Here is a 24196-nt window from a genome sequence, read left to right on the forward strand (position 1 = left end):
GAGCTTTAATGTGATACCAAGATTGCAGTTCAAGTTATAAAAATCAGATATATCAATAGTTAAAAGCACAGTATGTGCGACTGAGATTTATATGCAGCAGTTCATGCTCTGTATAAAAATCATTCCCAATTGCGTCTTCAACTAGTGATATTTCCACTAGTAACTACAAAATTATCTTAGTGTATTCACACAGTGGTCATATTGCAGTTTTGTACCAATTTTCATATAACTACTGCAAAACTGCTACATATTGCTGAGATTTTGTGTAACGTTCTGCAATAACCATGATGTGCAGTCTCACGAGAATGTTACACCTGTATTACCTAGAGAATTCTATTGGGTCCTAGAAAATCTCCTCTAAAATGTATTGTGCTAGACAACAACACTTATAATCATTAAAACACAACTACAGCTCAGCAAGTAAAGAACACGGTACAAAACGGTACAAAACCCATGTTTAACACAGAGTGATCTAGTGACAAATATAACAAAGTATGTCATACATAGAAATCTATTTACAGCATTTCGAAAGAAACAGATTACAGATTATATTAATCCAGATTCTGCTATAAATTTACCAAACTCACCTGTTCTATCAGTTCATCTTCATGAAGTAGGTAAAGCTTTGAGATGTTATATTGCTCTTCAAGAGCTAGTGCAAAGTGCTCAATTACATTGATCGAAAGTTTCTCCTTAAGGGTCATTAGAATGTCCTGAAATGATTGAATATTTTAAGCAATTACTGTGTAAAGCTTCAGCAATAAGATTCCACAGCTTCATCTCCCATGTTTACCCCCAACCCCTTATCAATCCCTTCCATCTCTCCTCAGGATGCGTACTGTAATTACTTGGCTACAGGTCTACAGATGCCAGTGTTTACGGCCCACTATAAACACTTAATAATAAAAATGTGCCAGAATTGTGAAAATATTTTTGTAAAAAAATGGCATACAAAACTAGTGCCAGAGTTATTAATTTCTTTAGACAATGTTTGCACTTCATCCAATTGGGGGATGCGATTTAGCAGAAAGAGTGTAGCTTAGCTGAAAGGGTTGTGGCTTAAGAAGCAACACTGTCTGACAAACTTTTTTTTTTTTCAGAGTGCCAACCTGTTCATGTACTATACGTTATATTACAGTTTAACCACACTCAAGAAAACCAGCAGCAATTAACCCCTTAATGACGCTTTGTAGTTTTTGCATTAATGATCGGTGACTTTTTTTTCATATTTTCCCTCCCCTGTGAGGGCTTATTCTTTGTGTGACGAGTTTTACTTTCATTTGCCACCATTTTGGGGTACATATGATGTTTTGATTAGCTTTTATGTACATCTTTTGGGGGTCCCTGTGAAATAACACACAATCCTATCATAATTTTTTTATTTTGTTTTTATGGAGTTCATTTTACTTGGTTCACTGTATTCTGAAACCTATAACTTTTTTACTGAATTTATTTATTGTGTTCACTGTACAGAATAAATAACACTATTTTTGGATAGTGGGGACTTATATGCACTTGAGATATCTAACATGTTTTTGTATTTATTTTGTTTATATTATATGTGTTTTAAATATAAACATATATTATTTTTACTTTTTATTATTTGTTTTATTTTTATGTGTTTTTTTTTCCACTTTTTACATGCCCCACAAGGGGACTTGAAGCTGGGACCTCAAATTCCCTGTGCAATGCACTGCAATACATAGGATTGCAGCATATTGCATAGTAGTTCCTATTGAAGCTGTGGGAGGTCTGAGGGGTGAAAGTGGGAGGTCTGGGGGGGGTTCCAGCAGGGGGCACTCTTGCCCTTGGAACCTCTGGATACCTTGATTGCTATTGATCATGGTATCCAGGGGGATCCAGAGTGCGACGTAATAGTACTGTACGGTGCAGAGCATTAAAGTTTGAAATTATTATGCATTGTTCGCATAAAAAGTCACAATTTTTAACTCTGTAGCACCTTCACTATTTTCATGATAATGGGGCATGGTGACGGCAAGTAGGGTGCCAGGCTGTTTCCCTAAATTAATAATCATTTATGTCAGAAATCTGGTGTAAATGATGCGTGAAATGTACGCCAACTGCAAGCTGAAGAACATTTCCCTCCAGGAAGTGCATGCCTCATCATATAAAAGGTTTACCCTCCACTGGCTAGTTGGCTATGAAGACTGGCTTTAGTAATGTCAGTCTTGATATATCTGCTCAAATAATTGTAAATACATAATATACAGTTTCATATAATATATCAATCCATGGATACCTTAACAGTCGTTTTCTTCTCAAACTTAAATGCTTTTGTTTGACCATTTTCCAAGTAGACTTTAAGGACATTAGGCATAAACAGAAGTGAATTCCCCTAAAAAAAAAGAGCAGAATGTTACATACAATATAATTCCTCTGAGAAGCTATGTGGTATGTCATAGAAACAGATTATGTCGATTTACAGAATGTAATAGCAGGAAATTAGCTTTACTGTAAATTACATAACAGAAAATGGGCTGCAAATGGATGAGAGCAAATGTCCATATTATTTCCTAAAGATATGTGGGTTTAGATAATACATATCATACATATAGATAGCCAATATTACACAGTACAGGTCAATGTGGAATAAAAAGTCAATTCTACGGACGGATTTCAAGTTCAATGAAAGACAGCTAAACTCGTATTACCTTAGTTAATGATATTTATGTAAAGATGTGCATAGAATGGATTTTTGGATTTTTGTGACAATATTATCTCTAGATAATAATAGCCATTTTTATTTGTTGCCTGCGGCTTACATAGTGACACATATTCAGCAGTGCTGTACAAAGTTGTCATTATATACATCCTTCTATGTCCCCGGTGGTGTTCACAATCTAATTTCTCTATCTCAGAACACATTAGGGCCAATTTCATGCAACGATCAATGAAATTCTCAGTATGTATTTGGAGCCCAGAAGGAAACCGGAGTACCCAGAGGGACATATGAACCACATCCAGCTTATATGCACCTTAGTACTGGCTTATTATCTGAATAAGAGGGAATAAACTGTCTTTTTACACAGAGATAAAACCCTATATTTTTTTCATTTTAGGGTCTTTTGTGCAGTCATCTTTAAGAGGCTACAGTTGATGAGATTGTTAGAAGATATCTTAGGGATGTCAGTCAAACTGCCCTCCATTGACTGGATCTGTTATTTGATGCCATTTAGTGATTTGCTATGATTAGTTAATAGATTGTAAGCTCTTGCAAGCAGGGCCCTTACTCCTATTGTTTGATATGTTAAATATTATGTTATACAGTAATGTCTGATATCGATCTATTCATGTCTTCACCGATATGTAAAGTGCTGCAGACTATCGTATTACAACCATTTTAACCACTTAGCACCACAGACAGTTTTAACCGTTAAAATGTAGTGTTTTCTTTCTTCTTGCATAAACATAATCCACAATTTTTACACTTTCCATACACATCTGTATGATGGTTCAGGTTTTTTTTCGCCAGTTTAGGGTACTTACAACTTATCGATTATATTATATTAACTCTTTGTGAGGGGAATGGAAAAAAATGCTCCGCCAGCATTTTTACACTTTGCTGGGGAGGCTGGGGCCCCACATGGAGTAAACGCTGCAATTTACTTATGGCAGAAACGCCGCAAAAGAGATTGTGGCGTTATACAGTCAGAGCGAAATAGATGGGAATCCAGTGAATCCCATGCCCACTTTGCGGTAAAAACCGTGCTTTAAGGCCAGGGCCCCACATGCAGTAAACCCTTTAATTTCCTATGGCAGAAACGCCACAGAAGAAATTGCGGCGTTTTACAGTCAGACCAAAATGGATGGGAATCTAGTGAATCTCATGCCCACTTTGAGGTAAAAACCGTGTTGAGGACACGCCACGATTTCTAAAACCGGCACGGTTTTTGGAAATAACAGCATATCAATTATACCTCCGGAAACAAAGGCGATTTTCCTATAGGTATAATTGAAACAGAAATTCCACAGAGGTAACCTAAGTGAAATTTCTGTCTAAAGTGTTGCCACCGTGTTTTTTCCCGCAGCTCTTTTTTGCTGCAGGACGCCACCTGGAGCCTTAGCCTTAATGTTGAGTTGTAAAAACTTGAAAAAAGAATCTTTTGGCCCTTGTGTCTCCTTGTACTGAGGGCTATAAAATATTGTGTAAGATAAAACTGTGTGGGATAATTCATGTCATAACATAGTATGGATTGATATAAATATAGAGATACTAACTTTGTATAGTTTGTAAATTTTTCCTATTTTGTAAAATCTTCTCTTTTGTTTATGTATTGTATATAAAATTGTAGATTTTTTTTAAAAAAATGAAAAATAGTTTTTCAAACAACGTTTTTTAGTTCCACATGGTAACTTGTACATGTGACTGTACATTAATTTACCACTGTAGTATGGGGGCCAACTGAATGGCAGATGGAGCCCCCTCTGTCTAACTGCTTAGATTGCGCAAGCTAAAATATTAATTTTCCAGTGTTGGCCTTGGTGGCATACAACCTAGTGACAGGTTCCATTTCAATAAAAGATCATTGAGCACAACATATTTAGAACAGAAAGATGAATTCTATTTAAGTCATACGTTTAGTAGAGTGTTAGTGATATGGCACATCCCAAATAAAATCCAGAGTAACCAACACAGCTACTACTAGTATTTACCGTATGCTAACTTACATTTATATAGATTTTATGTAGTGAGTTTATTTACTAGTTCCATAAAATGAAGAAATAGAAAAAATGAGAAATAGCACATGCATGGATTTCTGCAAACCCCATTCAGAAACTACTGCAATTTGCAGTGCACATATACCCTGATCATACTACCGTATTTTTCGGACTATAAGACGCACCTAGGTTTTAGAGGAGGAAAATAGGGGAAAAAAATTTTTAAGCAAAAACTGGTAAAATATTTAATATATGGGAGTTGTAGTTTTGCAACAGCTGCAAGGCCACATTGACAGGTGACCCTGCAGCTGTACGGGGATGTATAGGGCGTTTTTTTTTGCGGGGCCAGCTGTACTTTTTAGTTATACCATTTTGGTGGATATCTATTGCTTAGATCACCTTGTATTGAAAAAAAAACAGGAGGTGATTTAGAACTTTTATTTATTTCATATTTTTAAAGTTTTTTTTTTTTTTTTTTTACTATTTTATTCCCCCCCGGGGGCTTGAACCTGCGGTCACTTGATCGCAAGTCCCATAGACGGCAATACAACTGTATTGCCGTCTATGGGACATTCTGTATATTAGTATTACGGCGGCTGGTCATAGAGACCAGCCGCAATACTAATATATAGCAGTGACAGGCCTGGGAGCCTCATTAGGCTCCCGGCTGTCACCCGGACAGGTCGGCTCCTGCGATATCGCCGCGCAGGAGCCGGCCTGCAACTTCAAAGGTACGGGGGAGGCACAGGTTCGGGGGAGAAGGGGCCGCTGATACTGACCCGGCATCCGCTGTACTAGAGAGGCGGATGCCGGGGAGGGATAGACGCCGGGGCCTGAGACATCGCTACGATCCTCTGCGCAGGGCAGAGGATCGTAGCGATGTCTCAGGCCCCGGCGTCTATCCCTCCCCGGCATCCGCCTCTCTAGTACAGCGGATGCCAGGCGCCACCTTCAGACTATAAGACGCACCCTTCTTTTCCCCCAAAATTTTTATAGTCTTATAGTCCGAAAAATACGGTATATTGTTTGGTCTGTTATTATGACCTGTTCTAGGATCAAAACAATAGACTGAAAAGCTGACAGGATGAAAGATCCAGATGTTGCAAATTCCATTTATATCCTTTAGGCCCACATTGCAAAAATGCAGCATTTTGGCCATTTGTGTTTTACGGTACCTGCAAAGTGGATGGAATTCTGGCTTCAGTTTTTTTGAAAATCGTAGCATAACAATTATACCTACAGAAACTCTGATGATGTGTTTCCGCCATGTTTTTTTCTGTAGCGTTCTTTGCTGCATTTCACTACATGGGGCCTTAGCCTAATAAATGAATGCAATGTTAAAAAAAATACCAGAAGATAAAGTCCTGCACGCAGGCATCCTTCATTCTTTCAGCTTTTCAATCCGTTGTTCTGATCTGCCAGTGTGAACATAGCTGAGGAAGCAGCAAATTTATGAACTTGTAAATAGGGTTGAGCGATTGTGTTCGGAAAAGATCGGATTCCGATCGGCGATCGAGAAAATTCACGATCGCCATCGGAATTCCGAACACGATCTTTTTATGTGGGATCGAGATCGGTGATTTTTCCCACAATGCTTTGCTTAGCCTTCACACTGAGTATACGCCGTATACTCAGTGTGAAGGCTCCGCTGCAGTTCCATAGGAATGAATGGAAGCAGCCGACACACAGCCTTAATCCCCTGCGCTCTGGCTGCCTCCATTCATTCAAATGGGAGGCTAAACTAAACATCTCTAGCAGCTACTTACCTCTAGAGATGGCTGCTCCGGTGCCCTCCTTCTTCTTGCCTCGCTGCCCCGCCTCCTAGGTTAGTGTTTAAAGCGCTAGGTAGGCGGGGCTTGTGGCTTAGGAGAGTGTGGGCGGGTACAGGGCGGGGAAACGTGACGTCTCCCCTCCCAGTACCCGCCCACACTCTCCTAACCTGGAAGGGAGGGGGCAGAGAAGGGAGAAAAGCAGCGTGGAGCAGCAGCGAGGCGAAGGAGGAAGGCACCGGACCAGCCATCTCTGGAGGTAAGTGGACACCAGGGGGGACTAAGTAGCCAGAGGATTAAAAAAAAATCCTCTGGCTACTTTAGTGATTCACTACACAGCGTGGATTCTAACAATTGTTAGATTCCATGCTGTATAGTGAATAGGATTGCTTTTAAAATCCGATCTCCGATTAATAAAAAAAATCCCATTGACTTGCATTGGGATCGGAATTGGGATCGAGATCGGGTTCGAATGAAAAATGATCGGAAATCGGATTTTAAAATCGATCCTGAAAAGTCAAGATCGGCTCAACCCTACTTGTAAACCTTTAGATGAGAAACTACTAACCTGAGTGTGGCCATTTACAATCACTTCTTCAGCAAACCTTACTTTTACTGGATTGCTTTTTAATCTGGCCCTTTTCTCCGCTGTAAGAAAGGATGACTTTGGACTCTGCACATAAGTAACAAAATGTGTTAATATTTTACTTGCATAGACAATTCATATGTAGGCGACATGAGACTAAAGGATACGGGATATGGAATAACTGTCTGATCATTAGTGACTTACTCTTGGATCCTCCACCACTCATGAGAACTGGGATCCTGAGCGCTGCGGCTCCATTCTATTCTATGGAACTGCTGGAGTCTTTGACTTTTGTCTTTTGACTTTTTGGCAGTCCCATGGAACGTACAGTACGGACCCCTGTTCTCATGTTTGATGGGTGTTTGACTGCCATTTAGGATTCCAACTTCTATCCTGATTATAAGGAATTACCTGTAATTTCTGGAATAAACCTTTCCTTATATTATTAATATTTTTTTTCAATATTATGTATGTATGTATTTGGCAATAACGCAGCAGAACCAGTTTGTTCTACTTGTCACTGATGAGTGAGAATAATAAAACTGTCCATAGATAGCTGACCATGCCTGTTTATTTTGACTGGGAGATCATAAGATTCTATACTGAACACCTGTAGAATCCCTTATCTCTAAAGGAACCAAGAACTCAGGCATATTGACATCCATGTTTCCATCTTAATATGACAAAAACTATATAAACTTTCTAATGTTCAGGCATTTTTTTGACAGCCAAAGTAAATTGGTAAGTATAAATGATGATGATGTTCCGTTCATTAGATACAATCTTTTACAGTACTATGGATGGCCGCAATGAAACTGATAGATCATAATGCTTTTCATTGACAGTGTTTCTGTATCATTTACAATCTACTAACTCAATTGGCAAAGTCTTTAATGAACAGTCAGGCTTTAAGATCATGGAATGACTCTTTAAATATTGGCACCTGCACTGCAACCAAGGAAATGTACATTTTAAGAACTGTACTAGTATAAATGGATCATTTAACAAGCCCTGAACCTGTAACAGATAAATCCTAAAGTACCTAAGCAAAAGACTACAGTTACAGAGCTATACAACAGACACAATACAATTACATCAACGGGTGTCAGTTATAAAATACAATTGACACTCACCTGTAACACCCTATATGATATAACTGACACCTGCCTATAATACCTGCAATTAGAGCTGAGCTCCAATCGCAGGTATTAATCCCTTAGCTACTGTGCTCAGTCATGATGGTGATATCTAAGTGATGCCCGGTTCACACTAGCTTATGTGTTCCATCCGGAAGGAGTCCGCATGAGGACCCCCCCCTGGACAGAATACAAGCACAACTGCAAGCGCTGTACAGTTAAAGCGCACGGACCCCATAGAATAGAACGGGGTCCGTGTGCTTGCCACGCACTGCCCGCACAAATGATTTGTGCGGGCAGAGCGCGGTAAGCACACGGACCCCATTATAGTCTATGGGGTCTGTGCGCTTTAACTGCACAGCGCTTGCAGTTGCACTTGTATTCCGTCCGGGGGATCCTCATGCAGACTCCTTCCGACGGAACACATAAGCTAGTGTGAACTGACACTGAGTGAGGTCCCTCCCATGGCCAACATGTGTATTACAGTTTATATTACAGAACCAGCGATCAGAAGATCACTGATTCATGTTCCCTAGTGGGACAAAAAACAACATAAAAATATTAAAAACAAAACTTTATTGAGATTAAAAAAAAATAAAGAATAAATACCCCCCCCCCCAAAAAAAAATAAAAAATACTATTTTCACATATAATATAATTTTAAAACTTAAAATAACCACAAATCATATTAGGAATCGCCTGTCTGTAACAACCCGTACAATAAAATAAAAACATTATTTAAAATGTTATGCATTACAGAAGATGGTGATGTAAAAACAGTTAATTTTATTCCTCAAATGGGTTTATATTCTGGAAAATTAGTAGCTCATAAAAAACTATAAAAATTGGGAATCACCATAATCGTATCGACCCATTGTTAGGCAATTGCAATAGGAGCAATTCCCCAGTAGCTGCTGGAAACCCTGGAGGAAGGGCCACAACAGTGAGCCCTAAGCTGGAACCCCCCACTGTCCCTTCCTGCTTGCCTAGTCCTATCCTACTCAATAGGCGGCAACTTGGAGATGATCCTTTCCTATATACGTGAAACAGAAAACGCAGACAAGACAAACAACAACAAAGGGAGGTCAGCTAGCCAGGGTTTGGTAACAGTCGAGCAATGCAGTGCCAAATTGAAGTCCAAAAGAATAGTCAATATGGAAAGCCAAGGTCAGGATTAAGAATACAAGTAAATAAACAGCAAGAGAAAGACAGCAAGCACGAGGCAATAGCAAACACCAGTGTGAATGTGAGCCAAGCATAAATAGGGAGGAAGAACCCGCCCTAGAGTTCATAGGTGGACAGGCAGTCAATCACACAGCAAGACCAGAATTAACCACTTCATGAACAGAGGCAAACAAGAGCAGAAGACGGGTGTGGTGGAAATTCAATTACAGAACTAGAGCCGTGTTCACACAGTGAAACCAAAAACTTTAAGCAAGGAACCAAACTGCACACACCTGTTGCACCGCTGCATGCGAGCAGAGGGTGGCGCAGAGACCCGAACAGGCAGAGACGTTACACCCATAGAATAAAGTTAACATTTTTTTTATGCTACATGGTAAACAGCAAAAAATGTAAAATGTTTATAAACAATGCCAGAAATTATGTTTTTTTTAAAACCCCCACCACCTGTTTTTTGAGCCAAAGCCAAGAATGACTACAAAAGGAATGAGAAATATAAATGGATCTCTTATACTTATAACTTCTGATCAAATTCTGATCAAAATTTCTGGCTTTAGCTTAAAAACTGCAGCAAAATTTGCAACAAAAAACCCCTGCATTTCCGCAACATCTGCGGGCAATGCTGCACCGAAAAGTATGATTACATATATGAGCTACCTAAGAACCCTTCTAGTGTGACATCACTGTGTGCATTATTTCTGTGCTGATAACACTTTTTCAGTATTGTGACTTTACACATTATCTCTACTGTAAAATCAATCTGCATTATCCCTGTGTGCAAAGTAGTCATAAATAAATAAACTTTTCTAGTTCTGAACTTGTTCCTTATTATAGTACTTGTGGGGCCCCATTGCAGATTTTTCTTTGGGCCCCATGATTACTTGTTACACACCTCAACTGTAATATTGATTTATAGGAAATAAAACTGAAAAGATGGTTACACTTTAAAACTTTTTCCTCTATAATCCTACCAGCAATAAAGAAAGGGTCTGATCTATCAATACACAACAATGTTATATTTACCGAAGTACCTCGAAGTACTGTTATAGTAACAGTGTCCCCCGAATCCCTGGAACATAAACACACATATTTGTATATTGTACATAGGAAGATGATATAAATATACAATTATTCATAAAATCACTTCTAAAACGGTTACATGTCTCCTATTTGTACTGTATTCATGTAGCCACTGAATGCATGACTTACTCATGTACTCTCTTAAAATGATATTATCAAACCATCATAGGCCATGGCATCATCCCAGTGAGCGGCATCTAATATGGATATATTTTCCAGCTGGCACTAATGTGAGGAATGTATCGGATTTATATATTACAGGTTGTTTTCATGTAACATACTATTTTGTACGGGTGCCACAATATTAATATGGACATTTGTATAACCTTCCTTCACCTTGGTATGATATTTTTCACATGGTGAGACACATTTTCTATCTATCTGTTCGTTATATCTGGTTAATAAAAAATAGTTTCTTACTGGTTTACAAATAGTCTGGGAGGATCTGTCAGATTTTTAGCAGACCAACATAGGCTCCCGACAGGCATAATGGGACATAGATTGTGATGAGTTATGTGTCTAGTTAGGTTTATTTATGTATCTATTTATTGCCATAGCTAAGTGTTCTGGTCAATGTGTTAGGCTACATTCATATGAACGAGGTGCAAAGCTGTCATTAACAACAGCCATCTTGCACCCAAGGGGCAGCCATTTTCACAGATACCCCTACATTTGAGTGTAGGATCCGTGAAATAGGACATGACCTATATCTACGTTCATGTGAATAGCATACACTGACATTGAAATTAATACTGTTGTGTGAATGCAGCCTTAGGAAGTCTGGCTGGAATTCACACCTCAGAGTCCAGGTGAGCAATAAAGTCATCCAGCTAGTCTGTAAGTCAGGAATTATTCACATGATTGAAATTTTGAAGGTCCGTTGTAATGCAATGTTAAAATACAGGTCATGTCCTAATTTTGTCAGTTTTCATGGCCCCCTCCTTACACTCAAATGTATGGAAGATCTGTGAAAATAGGTGCCCTACTGGTGCAAGATGGCCATGAAAAATACATTTTTTTGCATGGCCATTTTGCACCTTGAACATGTGAATATAGCCTCAGCCTTATAATCATGTGTGTGCCAATGTGAATATATATATGTCATCTACCAGAAGTGTCAGGTGGAGACAGCTATTTATATGGATGTGCACTTCACTCCTTTGTAGCCGAGTGTGATAGGTGAGTGTGGAAGCTGATTCCCCTTTTATGGTCACATTCAGGGTCACACTCGCTTCTGTGGTGAATGGGTGTTTGGAACTCTGACAAAAATAAGTATCTGATAGTTTGATGGAACCTCTTTCTGGTACTCTGATCCATTACCTTATTCCCTATGTATAATCGTGTATTGATCGCTACGTTGGAAATACTCAGTTGGGACGTTTCCAAAACATAACACCAGTTGGGATTGATAGCAACTGCATATAAATATCCCAATCCCAACTGTTTATTCAACTAATGATATCTCTAGAAATAATACAGAAACTAGAAATAAAGAACTGCAATCTTAGTCTCATATGAAAGATGAGAATCTGTTTTAATATACCAGAATCGTATTTCTAAGTGTTATAGTGCCTGAGATATACCTGGTTGATATGACCCTCCGCTAGCCTCATTTTGTCTTTAATTCACACAATCCCTGCTGCTGCTATTGTATTGTATCAGGGTTTTTCAAGGTAGCAATTGGGAGAGGAATGTTTCCACCAACCACTGTTAATGTCCATTCTTTGTGGGGGCACTAATGAAGAATTATACAGTGAGGGTGTACTGTGAAGCATACTGTGAACAGGTATCAATTGTTCATTATAACATGTGGAAGTCATTAAAGGGGCTCTATCAGCAAAATTATGCTGTCTGAGCCCCACATATGCGTGAATAGCCTTTAAAAAGGCTATTCAGGCACTGCTAATCTTATTTTAAACCCCTACCCGTTATAAAATAAAAACATAAAAACATATATGTAAATCATACCTATCGTGCACACTGGGCGGTGATGCAAGGTCCAACGTCATCTTCTGGCATGCCTACCTCTTCTTTCTTTCTTCTTTCGTCGACGCCCTCCGGTCCTGGCTCTTCCCCAGCTTCATCGTCCTCTTCTTCCGGCGGAATTGATTCAAATCCAGTGCTTGCGCAGTAGCACTGCGCAGGGTCCGGCGCCATTTTTCTCAATGGCAGTACGCTCGCGTAGTACTAAGGGGAACTGAGCATGCTCAGTATCCCATTGAGAACTGCCATTGTGAAAAAATGGTGCTGGAGCCTGCACAGTACAGTACTGTGCACGCGCCGGTTTTGAACCAATCCCACCGGAAGAAGAGGACGATGAAGCCGGGTAAGAGCCAGGACTGGAGGGTGTCGCTGAAAGAAGAAGAAAGAAGAGCTAGGCATACCAGAAGTTGACGTCGGACCGTGCATCACTGCTCAGCGTGCACGATAGATGTGTTTTACATATATGTTTTTATGGTTTTATGTTAAAACGGGGGGGGGGGGGGGTGTTAAAATAACATTAGCAGTGCCTGAATAGCCATTATAAAGGCTATTCATGCATATGTGGGGCTCATATAGCATAATTTTGCTAATAGGGCCCCTTTAACTATATCCTTTTAGTGCCCCACACACAGTATGATGCCATGTTAGTGCCCCGCACACAGTATACCATCTTAGTGTTCCCCACACAGTATACTGCCAAGTTAGTGCTCCCATACAGTATAGTGCCATGTCAGTGCTCACCCCCCACTGTATAATATTCCTTAGTATCCCCTCACTAGATAGTGACATTGATCCCTTTACTCCATTTCAACACCAGGGAAGTTTGAATTAATATTAAATAATTTTTACTAATTATTCTTGTCTAAACCTGAGGTGTGTCTGAAAGTCAGATGCATCTTATTATCAAAAATCTGGCAAATACTGGACATGTTCAGCTACTGTTAAGTTTGGGCCTTCATTTGATGGCAGATCTCGGTCTCTGTATGTGCAGTGGTTTTGCTAAGTCTCATCCAATTTGCATTCATATTCTAATGTGTCGATTTATGTTTATACATGGGCCTTCAGGTACACCTATTATCTCCTAGTTTAATAGCAATTTCAACTCTTTATTGTCTTTGTATATGCAGATGAATCAGAGCTGAGTTTCTCTTTAGATAACATGATGTACATTATGCATCATGGCCCTATCTCATCAACCTATCACATTGTGTCACCAGTTGTTTTTACCCAGAAGGTTATGACAATACTTGTACAATATACTCTTAAAAATGTGTGTGTGTATATATATATATATATATATATATATATATATATATATATATTTATTTATTTTTATTTTTTTTTATTTCAACTAATTCTAATTTTCGCATAAATGATGTAATTATAGCTATTGCATATTAAACACATTGTACAGAAGATTTGCACAATGTTTCTTTAACTTATATTTTTTAAAAGTCTGATGTCAGTATGACACTGCAGGATAATGTCCGCATACCCAAATAGCTTACCAGACGGAATCAGCACATTTTAGCTGCGGTGTTGCTCTTGTGTCATGCATAATCCAACACACCTAATGTACTCTGCTAAAAGCCTGCTCCTCTACACTTAGTTGTAGTGACAGCATACAAGATGCATTACCTGACCATGTCTGCTGCCTTCTGAACATTGATGTTTTCCACATTTTCATTGTTGATTGCAGAAATTTGATCACCCGGTAAAAGTTTCCCTTCACCTGGACCGCCTCAAAAAAATGAATGACATATGTATGAAAGAACCATACGCAAGAATTAGTACAGCATCATCATACGTAACATAAGCCCCCTACTGCAACATATCACTGACTTCACAATACTCATCAACTGAAACAACTGCAGACACACATGTGCATCTATCTATCTATTGCAGCAAATGAACAGCACTCCAAAAATAAATAAATAAAAGGTGAGGATTTATTCCATAGCAACGTTCCGCGCACAAAATTACGCGCATTATACGAACAAAAAAAAAAGCCATTGAACTCAATGGCTTACTACATTTTACACGTGTATTTTGTAGCAATATGCGCGGAGCGTTACTCCGTGTGAAGGTACCCTTAGGGTGCATGCACACTACGTAACGCCGGGCATGTATGAGAGCCGTACACGCCGGCGTTACAGCAGGGCTGCCGAACACTTCCCATTCACTTCAATGGGAGCGCTCGTAAACGCCGCTGTTACGAGCGCTCCCATTGAAGTGAATGGGAAGTGTTCGGCAGTCTGCTGTAATGCCGGCGTGTACGGCTCTCATACACGCCCGGCGTTACGTAGTGTGCATGCACCCTTACTATGCAAAACCACATGTATAGGGAAGAGGTATTGGAAGTGGTTGGAAACTCCATTCAATACAAAGTGCAGGAGCATGCTCAATAGAAAGAAGGATAAGGAATGTACTGGCAGTATGTGCCCTTATCCAGATCAAATACAATGTAACTGTGCTCATGTGCATTAGAAAACAGCACAGCGCTAAGTATTACTGGAAATAAACTGCATTATATAAGGGAGGGATACATATAACATGTATATAAATTAATACTAAGAAGATATAATAGGTATAAATAAGTTATCAGTAGATCTCAGAGGCATGTGATAAACATATCAAAAACACTAAGTGTGAATATGATAATAAAAATAAATAAATAAATAAAAAATTTGCACCTATCTATCTATCTATCTATCTATCTATCTATCTATCTATCTATCTATTATATAAAAATGTCAGCACTTCACAGATTCCAATGGCTAGCATCTTTATTCCAAACCAACGTTTCGGTCCCAACTGGAACCTCTCTCAAGCACAAATGAGCGACCACAGCAACATTTTATTTATATATACCGTATTTTTAAGACTATAAGATGCACCAGACTATAAGACGCACTTAGGATTTAGAGGCGGAAAATAGGGAAAAAAATTTTGAAGCAAAAAATGTGGTAAAATATTTAATATATGGGAGTTGTAGTTTTGCAACAGCTGCAGGGCCACATTGACAAATGGCCTTGTATCTGTACGAGGATGCATGGAGCGTCTTTTTTTTGTGGGGCCAGATGTACTTTTTAGTTCTACCATTTTGGGGAATGTCTATTGCTTAGATCACTTTTTATTCAAATCAGAGGTGAAACAGCAAAAAAAAAAAAGGCAGTTCCGCACTTTTGATTTTCTTTCCTGCTACAATGTTTACCGTACAGGAAAAATCTTTTTATAAGTTTGTAGACCGGGCATTCTCAAACACAGGGATATCTAATGTGTATATGTTTCACAGTAGTTTTCTACTTTTATTTGTATTCTAGGGAAAGGGGGTGATTTAGAACTTTTAACATTAAATTTTTTTTAAAGAGATCCTATCACTCAGACACAATTTTTTCTAGCTACCATGTCAGAATAGCCTTAAGAAAGGCTATTCGGCTCCTACCTTTCATCGTCTTCTCCACACCGCCATTCGCCTACAATCCCGGTTCTTGTCGGTATGCAAATAAGCTCTCGCAGCACTGGGGGCGGGCCCCAGCACTCAGACAGCACTGGGGGCGTCCCCAAGGCTGCGAGAGAGCTCTCTACAGCGCCGCCTCCATCTTCTTCAGCAGTGTCATCTTCAGCCTCTTCTTCCAGTGTTGGCTTGTAACTTCTAGGCCTCAGGCAGAGCAGACTGTGTAGGAGTGTAGGACTGTAGGAGTGTAGGACTGCGTAGGAGAAAGGTAGGAGACAAATAGCCTTTGTTAAAGCTATTCTGATGTGGTAGCTATAAAAAATAGTGTCTGAGTGATAGGATCCCTTTAAATATTTTTTGAAACTTTTTTTTTTTACTATTTTATTAGACCCCATAGAGGGCTTAAACCTGCATTTGATTGCAAGTCCCATAGACAGCAATGCAGTTGTCAGAGATTCTACAGAGATTCTATTCATTACATAATAGTAATAATTACATAATAGTAATATTACTATAACAGACCTGAGAGCCTTCATAAGGGTCCCGGCTGTCACAGAAATAGGTCGGGTCCTGCGATCTCACTGCGCTGGAGCTGGCCTGCAACTAACAAGGTACCATGGGGCCCAGGGGCAGGTTTAATATCTTTGGGAGGACCTATAGATGGTAATACCCGCGATCAGAATCCACTCTGATCGTGGGCATTAGTTCGAGATTTCTGTTGTAAATTAAAGAGAAGACATTGCTGTAATAACACGGCGGATGGTGAGTTGGATTCACTGGGTCTCCCTGGGTTCACTGGGATACTGTCAGGACCTGAGTTGTTTTATAATATTGTTGTTATTATTTTCTGGTGGTGTTTGTCTGGGGATTTGAGCCAGTGTTCTGTGATTCGCTGGTCTTTCTCTTTGCCACTGAGCTGTCTAGTTGGTGGTTGGGTACCTGCCTCAGTGTATACTATAGCTGTCCTGGTGTCTCGGTGGATGCGAGCTTCAGGTGTTTGACATTGTCATCAACCTATCAAGTCTTTACGAGGTCTGTAAAAAGCTGACTGCTGGCTTCAGTCCTCGACGGTTTTCATGGTTACCAGTTAAGATTCTTGGCTGAGTTTGATAGGAGTGTTTTATGGGAGTTGCACGGTCTCAGGAACTGAATTGGAAATGGTGTGAGTTTTTGTCTTGTGTGAGCGTCTGTTTTCCCTCAACATTTTCAACTCAACCCTTGTCCTGCATTTCTAGTTGGCAGTCACTGTTTTGGTATTTGTGAGGTTTTGTTTAGGGCTTCAGGTTTATTTTGCCCCTGTCCTGTGTTACCCTTTCCTCACTACTCCACTCTTCCTCTCCTCAATTTCTGTTGTGTGTTTAGTGGTTGTGCTGCGCCTGTTAGTTCTTCAGCACATCCCATCCTAGTTGTTACTGTTTGCAGCAACACCTATTCTTTTGTTAGGGGTGACCGCCTCTAGTATCCCAGCCCCTAGCCTATTTCAGCTCTCACCCCACCTGTCTTCACGTTTAGAAAGCTAGTAGATGTTGGGGCCAAGCTTAGCTTGCGTCCAGCTGACCAACACCCTCAGGCAGGGCCTTGTCAGCCGTTGTAGCGCCAGGGACAGCTTTCCTACCCCATTTCCATAGTGGTGCAGGAAGCATTCAGTAGCTCAGTTGCTCGGGCATTGACACAACCATGACAGATACCCTGTATTGAAAGTGACTGTTTTCTATATTGTTGTGCTGTGCTGCTTTGGACTTTCTTTTTACATTTTTGGCACTTTGTACAGTATAGTTTAAATTTTTTTAGATAATATATGCTATATATTTTTTTCTCCATTATGGAGACAAAACTAGCGATTCTTTGCCTAGTTTTCACTAAACCAAATGGGATGAGGAGAGGATATTACACCGACTGCAGATTCTGCATTTCTCAGCACTCCATCATTGATGGACCTCAAACCCAAGCATGAAGCTGAATCCAAAATGTTGGTTACCTATCAATTACACTTAATCACATTGGGCGACTATTATAAGACTAAAAAAATCCCTGGAGGAATGAGATCTGAGATACATGCCACCTTTCTTGCACAAGATTTATACAAATTTACAATAACTATCCAATGAGCTCATTACTATTGAACAGTGAGCACTTGCAAAAAGAAGTCTTCTAATACAGTTACGTTTACAGTTACTTGAATTTATAATTAAGGAGATTGTGTTTTTTGTTGTTTTTTTTTGTAGATTGTGAGCCCCACATAGAGCTCACAATGTACATTTTTCCCTATCAGTATGTCTTTGGAACACGGGATGGAAATCCATGCAAACACAGGGAGAACATACAAACTCCTTGCAGATGGGTTTTTGCCCTTGGTGGGATTTGAACACCAGGACTCCAGCGCTGCAAGGCTGCAGTGCTAACCACTGAGCCACTGTGTGGCCCCCCTATAATTAAGGAGATTGTGAACCAGAAGGAATCCAATTTGTATTTTGAACATGTGAATAGTCATCTAAAATTTTTTAGAAAGAATCTGGAAGAAACCAAAGATGGCAAGAGGAACTGGGATCATGACAGTTATTGTCTTGGTCGGGTTTATAATTGGAAGAAATGTTCTTCCTCGATTACAGTACAAACAGTACGGGAGTACACACATAAGAGGAAACGTTCCCGGTGGCCTGAACATGGTGGTGTAAAGCAGCATATCTCCGCAGCTCCTAGGCCCCTGAGCAGCTTTAAGGTCTCCCACTGGGATTTCTCCTACCTGTCACCCACCAACGGAGATGGTGAAGCGCCGGGGTCGCAAGGCGCACTCTTCTACCAGGGTTGAGCCGCCGCTGGCCCGGTTCCTGATGGCAGCGGCTCCCTCCTCTGCAGCACGCTCCATCGGGTCCAAGATGGCGCCGGCGCGCATCACAGCGGAGCTGAACTCGCAGCTGTTGGCATCGCGGTCTTCCTCCAGCGCAGCTTCCTCCGCTTCCCCTGCTCTGCAGCCGGCGCCGCTCTTTCAGGATTTTGAGGGATTGAGGGCTACTCAGCCTGGACTGTTGCCAGCGGTGCTTCCCCTGGCTTCGCAAGATGGCGGCTGGAGCGGTGAGTCGGCTCTCTCCCCTCCCCCTTCGGCTCTGACACCTCCACAGACCGCGACAGTGCACTCACAGGGTCTGCTCTTCTCCTCCTCTGGACATGGTTCCCTGTCTGGCTCCCTGGGCTTGCCCCCTCCTTCCTCTGAGCCCCAGCATGTGTCCCCTGTTCCTGCTGGTCAGTCTCCCTCATTCAGCCTCCCATCTCCTGCAGAACTCCCTGTGTTGAGGCTAAGAGACTCCCCTCCTGGACTGCCCCTCACCTCTGGCCCCCTCTCTGTGTCCCCTGAGGCTGTGTCACCTGCTCCCCTGGGGGACAGGGTCGTGCCGCTGCATTGCCCTCCTAGGGGCCCTGATCTGGCACCGTCTTCCCCTGCGACTTCCCTTCTTGCATCCTCCAATGTGAACCTGGTTTACTCCTCGACTCCTGCAGTCCTGCTACACTCACCCTCATTGGACTCTTCTGATTCTTCGTAGCAGGACATACCTTCGCAGTTGCACCGTTCTAAGGGTCCTAAGCTGTCTGACATATGGCAACTCCTCCACGCTTTGCCTACTAAAAAAGACTTGGAGGCCCTGGTCCGTAGGGTTGAGGAGCGACAGGAACAGATTGCGGCAGAATTCAAAGCTGAGATCCACTCTCTGTTGACGCAGGTTGCCGCTCAGCAGCAGGTGACGGATGATTTAGATCACCGCTTGTCTGCCGTGGAGAAATCCTTGGCCTCTCATCGTCAGTTTAACCGCCATGTTCCGTTACAAGTGGATGATCTGGAGAACAGAGGACGCAGGAACAACATCAAGTTGAGGGGTGTTCCGGACTCTATTGATTCTACCCAGCTCCGAGAGGTTGCCACTACGGTTTTCAACACTGTCCTGGGCCGTCCGCCTGACTCTGGGATTACAATTGACCGGATCCATCGTGTTTTGGGAGTACGTAAGTCGTCTGCTTCAGAGCCTCGAGATGTTCTCTGTCGGGTCCACTTTTATAGAGAGAAGGAGGACATTTTGCGAGCTGCCTGGCATCACGTTCCTGTCTCCTTCCAGGAGTCCCCGATACGTCTTCTTCCTGATGTCTCCCGTCGCACCTTGGCAATGCGATGCCTTCTCAAGCCTGTCTTGCAGTTGATTCTGGACGTTGGAGCTACCTACAGATGGGGTCATCCTTTCCATCTTCAGGTTAACCGTAATGGAACTGTGTTTGCTCTTCATTCCCCTGACCAGGCCGCTGCTCTGGCCCAATTTTTGGACTTGCCTGATTTGCATCTTCCTGACTGGCTGGACTACCCTCTCTCCGTTGCTGCAGCTACTGATTGTTCGCGCCGAAAGTTACGTTCCAGAGGGACACCTCTTTCGTCAGCCTGAGGGCTTATCCTGTTCCTTTGTGGTCTCCTGCCTGAGACCTTAATGCTGAGTTGAATCATTTTGTGCCTATTGTACTTATTTTCTCTGTCTCTTCCTTGTTTGCAATTTTCTCTTTTACCTATTTGCCCTGTTGATGGACCTTGTTGTCGCAGATTGTCCTTCCTCTTTTTCCTTGCCACGTCGGTTGGTCTGGCCTGCTGATTCCCCGTGGTTTCTGTCGTAGGTTCCTCTGGTGTCAGCCTTCCTGTGCGAACTTTGTTTACTCTGTTGATACCTGACCTATTGTATGTGCCTTCGACTATTGCCTTAAGTTCTCTGCCCTGCTGGTGGCTGTGGTTGGTCCCGACCGGCTGCGGCTTTCAGTGGTGTTTGCTGCCCCCTCTCCTCCCTCTCCTGTCTATTTCCCTGGTTCTCCGTTGCTGTTTCATGTTGCTGCTTGGGGTGCGGGTTGTGTGTCATGATTTGTGGCCTCTCCCCTATTTAGTTAGGCTTGGCGGCTCTCTGAGAACGTACTGCGGTGCGTCCTCGAGACCTGCATTAGTGGGCTTTTCCCCACTGTTCTTTTCGTTGTCCGTTCTGGACTAGCCTGGAGCGGTCTCGCTTGTTTGTCCTTCCTGTCTTCTTTCTCCCTGCTTTTGTACTTTGTCCTTTGTTTTTCCTCCCTCGTCCCCTTCTCTTCTTCTTCTGGAGCCCCGGCCCTTGGCCCTTTCAGACATCCTGATGTGCGCAATAGTTGCAATTTGGAGCTCAACCCCAGGGAGGTTCTGGCTCTCATTTTCACGTCCTTTTCTCTCTGCCTGATTCCCCGGGTTTGCTAATTCTCTTGGTCTTGACCTCATTGAACGTACGCGGATTCCTATTTGTTGTTGGCCCCCTGGCTCGCGGTTGGTCGCTCCTCCTTCCCGTCTCTCAGAGTTCGGGGTCACTCCTTTGTCCCCCCTCCTCTTTCTCTCTCTTCCTCTACCCCCATCCACCCTTCCGACACCTTTCTCCCTTTGTCTTGTTTTGCCGTGTCCCTGTGTTTGGCTTTGTTTGTGGGCCCGTTGGTTCTGGGCCTCCCTCGTTATTGTTCTGCCCTGTGTTTTGCTTATTTGTAAATTGTTCATAAATAAAGAATTTATAAATAAAATAAAAAAAGAGGAAACGTTCCCCCCAAAAATCAAATGAATCTGAATAGGATTCCACCCAATAACCATCTTTTTTACATCATATTGGCACTGTACAGAATCAGGACAACGCAGATGGAGAGGTGGAAAGCAACATTGGAAATGGATCAAAGAACAAAGGCCTCAGGAACAGAACTATGTCTCGATGCACAGGCAAACACAAGGGAGTTTTGACCAGTAATTAGCGGTAAATGCAGTCATGGCCCTGAAATTTACAGAAACCCAGAAAATGAGGTATTTCTCCATGAAAATTATTGAAGTTACACATGTTTTAGTATACACATGTTGTCTAATTCCTTTGAGTGTATTGAAACAACACATAAAAACAGAGAAAAAAAGGAAAATTGTACATAATTTAACAAAAAAAACTCTAAAAAATGGTTCGGACAAAATCATGGCCACTTTTTCAAAATTGTGGCTAAATAACTTTGTTTCAAGTATGTGATGCTCATTCAAACTCACCTGTGGCAAGTAACAGGTGTGGGCAATATAAAAATCCCACCTGAACTCAGATAAAAAAAAGAGGGAAGTTGACTCAGTCTTTGCATTGTGTGTCTGTATCTGCCACACTAAGTAAGGAGAACATTAAGAGAAGAAGTGAACTCTCTGAATACTTGAGAACCAAGATTGTGGAAAAATATCTACAATCTCAAGTTTACAAGTCCATCTTAAGAGATCTTGATGTTCTTGTGTACGTGCTGTGCAACATAATTAAGAAGTTTACACCTTTGGCACTGTAGCTAATTCTGGACAAGGATGGAAGAGAAAAATTGCTGAAAGGTTTCAACACAGGATAGTCTGGATGGTGGATAAACAGCCCCAATAGTTCCAAAGAAATTCAAGCTGTCCTGCTCAGGGTGCATCAGTGTCAGTATGAACAATCCATCGACATTTGAATGAAATGAAATGCTATGGCAAGAGGATCCTACTACTGACACAGAGACATAAAAAAGCTAGACTGCAGTTTGACAAAATGTACGTGAGAAAGTCAAAATCCTTCTGAGAAAACGTCATGTGAACAAAAAAGAGCTTTTTGGTAAAGTACATCATTCTACTGTTTACCGAAAACGGAATGAGGCCTACAAAGAAAAGAACACAGTGCCAACAGTCAAATATGGTGGAGGGTCAAAGATGTTTTGGGGTTATTTAGCTGCTTCTGGCACTGGGTGTCTTGACTGTGTGCAAGGTATCATGAAATATGAAGAGTACCAAAGGATTTTAGGTTGCAATGTAGGGCCAAAAGTATAAGAAAGTTGGGTTTGCATCCAAGGTCATGGGTCCTGACCCCAAACATACTTCAAAAACCATGAAATGTTTGGAAACAAATGCTGGAGAGTTCTGAAGTGGCCAGCAAAGAGTCCGGATCTAAATCCCATTGAACTCCTGTGGAGAGATCCTAAAATTGCTGTTGGTAGAGGGCATCCTTCAAATATGAGAGATCTGGAGCAGTTTGCAAAAGAAGAGTGGTCCAAAATTCCATTTGAAAGGTGTAAGAAGCTTGTTCATGGCTATAGGAAGCGACTGCTTTCAGTTAGTTTTTCCAAAGGTTGTGCAACCAAATATTAAGATGAGGGTGCCAGTAATTTTGCCAGGCTCATTTTTTAAGTTTTGTGTGAAATTACAGTACATAATTTTTGTCTTTTTTTCATGTTGTTTCAATACACATAACGGAAATAAACATGTATATAACAAAACATGTAATTACAATAATTTTCTGAGAGAAATACTTCAGTTTCTTGAAAAAATTCAAGGATGCCAATGAGAGATGAGCGAATTTAAGCTGACAAAGTGGAATTCAATCCAAATTTCAGGAACTATTTTATTTGCATCCAATCCATATTTCCTCACGTTTTGTGGTAACAAATTGCTTTTTTTTTCTAAAATGGCTGCTGCACATGTTAGGACATAGTGCAAGGAACTATGGGAACAGAGGATCACCCACAATGCCATGCATGCATGCATGCATGCAGGCAATCAACAGCCAGCCCTGTAATGTCACAGCCCTTTATCACCTTCACAACCACCAACGGCATCGAGACAAGGTGTAAATGACAGCTCACACCCTGCTCCATAACCCCTGGTTGGAGTTTAGCTCTGATCGGGGGTTTTAAGATCTTGAATGCTGAACATGACTGCGGCATCCAAAGAGTTCCACCATGCTACATGTCCCCTTGCCCAGATGTGAGGAAGTCAGCCTGCATAGGCTGACTTCTTCTATAGACTGCAATACATGTGTATTGCAGTCTTCAGTGCATCGCTGGTTCAGGTCCATTAGTGGGACATCACTAAAAACCACAGCAGACTCCCATATGCATGTTACTGCAAGGCACAGTGTTCTGCACCACTATACAGGCTCTCTACAGCCAGGAAATAGCAGTTTTTTTTTAACATGATTTGATGCAACTTAATTCAGATTGAATCGTATCAGAAAATTTGGCTAAGCTCATCTCTAGTGTCAACACTTACGGCCATGACTGTATATCCTCAAAAGAATTATACATGTTACAAATGTCAGTTTTATCAAAGAGTATATCTTTCTGCCCCAGTTCTGCACCAAATTGGTTTCAAATGGAGGTAGATCTATTAAAAAAATATTTTTCATAATATAAAACTTGGACTGTTAAGAGATTATCATTTGTACTAGTGAGAGATTTGGACTAGTGAGAGTTTATTACCATATATAACATCACATTGAGATTTTTAGTTAAGACATAACTATCCTCTACCTCACTA

At 41.3% G+C, this 24196-nt stretch overlaps 1 protein-coding gene across 3 annotated transcripts in view; it reads right to left on the reverse strand.

Annotated features, from left to right (window-relative positions):
- The window catches only part of FRMPD1 (FERM and PDZ domain containing 1), a 158240-nt gene that overhangs the window by 29649 nt on the left and 104395 nt on the right, over positions 1–24196 (reverse strand). For all 3 annotated transcript variants that reach the window (XM_075280413.1, XM_075280412.1, XM_075280414.1), the window contains 5 exons: positions 14055–14157; positions 10377–10422; positions 7018–7122; positions 2261–2356; positions 588–713 (listed from right to left, as the gene is read on the reverse strand). In XM_075280413.1, coding sequence (XP_075136514.1) covers positions 588–713; positions 2261–2356; positions 7018–7122; positions 10377–10422; positions 14055–14157 — 476 coding nt within the window. The remainder of the gene's footprint in view (positions 1–587; positions 714–2260; positions 2357–7017; positions 7123–10376; positions 10423–14054; positions 14158–24196) is intronic.

The sequence above is a fragment of the Leptodactylus fuscus genome, chromosome 1 (assembly GCF_031893055.1).
Source record: "Leptodactylus fuscus isolate aLepFus1 chromosome 1, aLepFus1.hap2, whole genome shotgun sequence".
NCBI classification, from domain to species: domain Eukaryota; kingdom Metazoa; phylum Chordata; class Amphibia; order Anura; family Leptodactylidae; genus Leptodactylus; species Leptodactylus fuscus.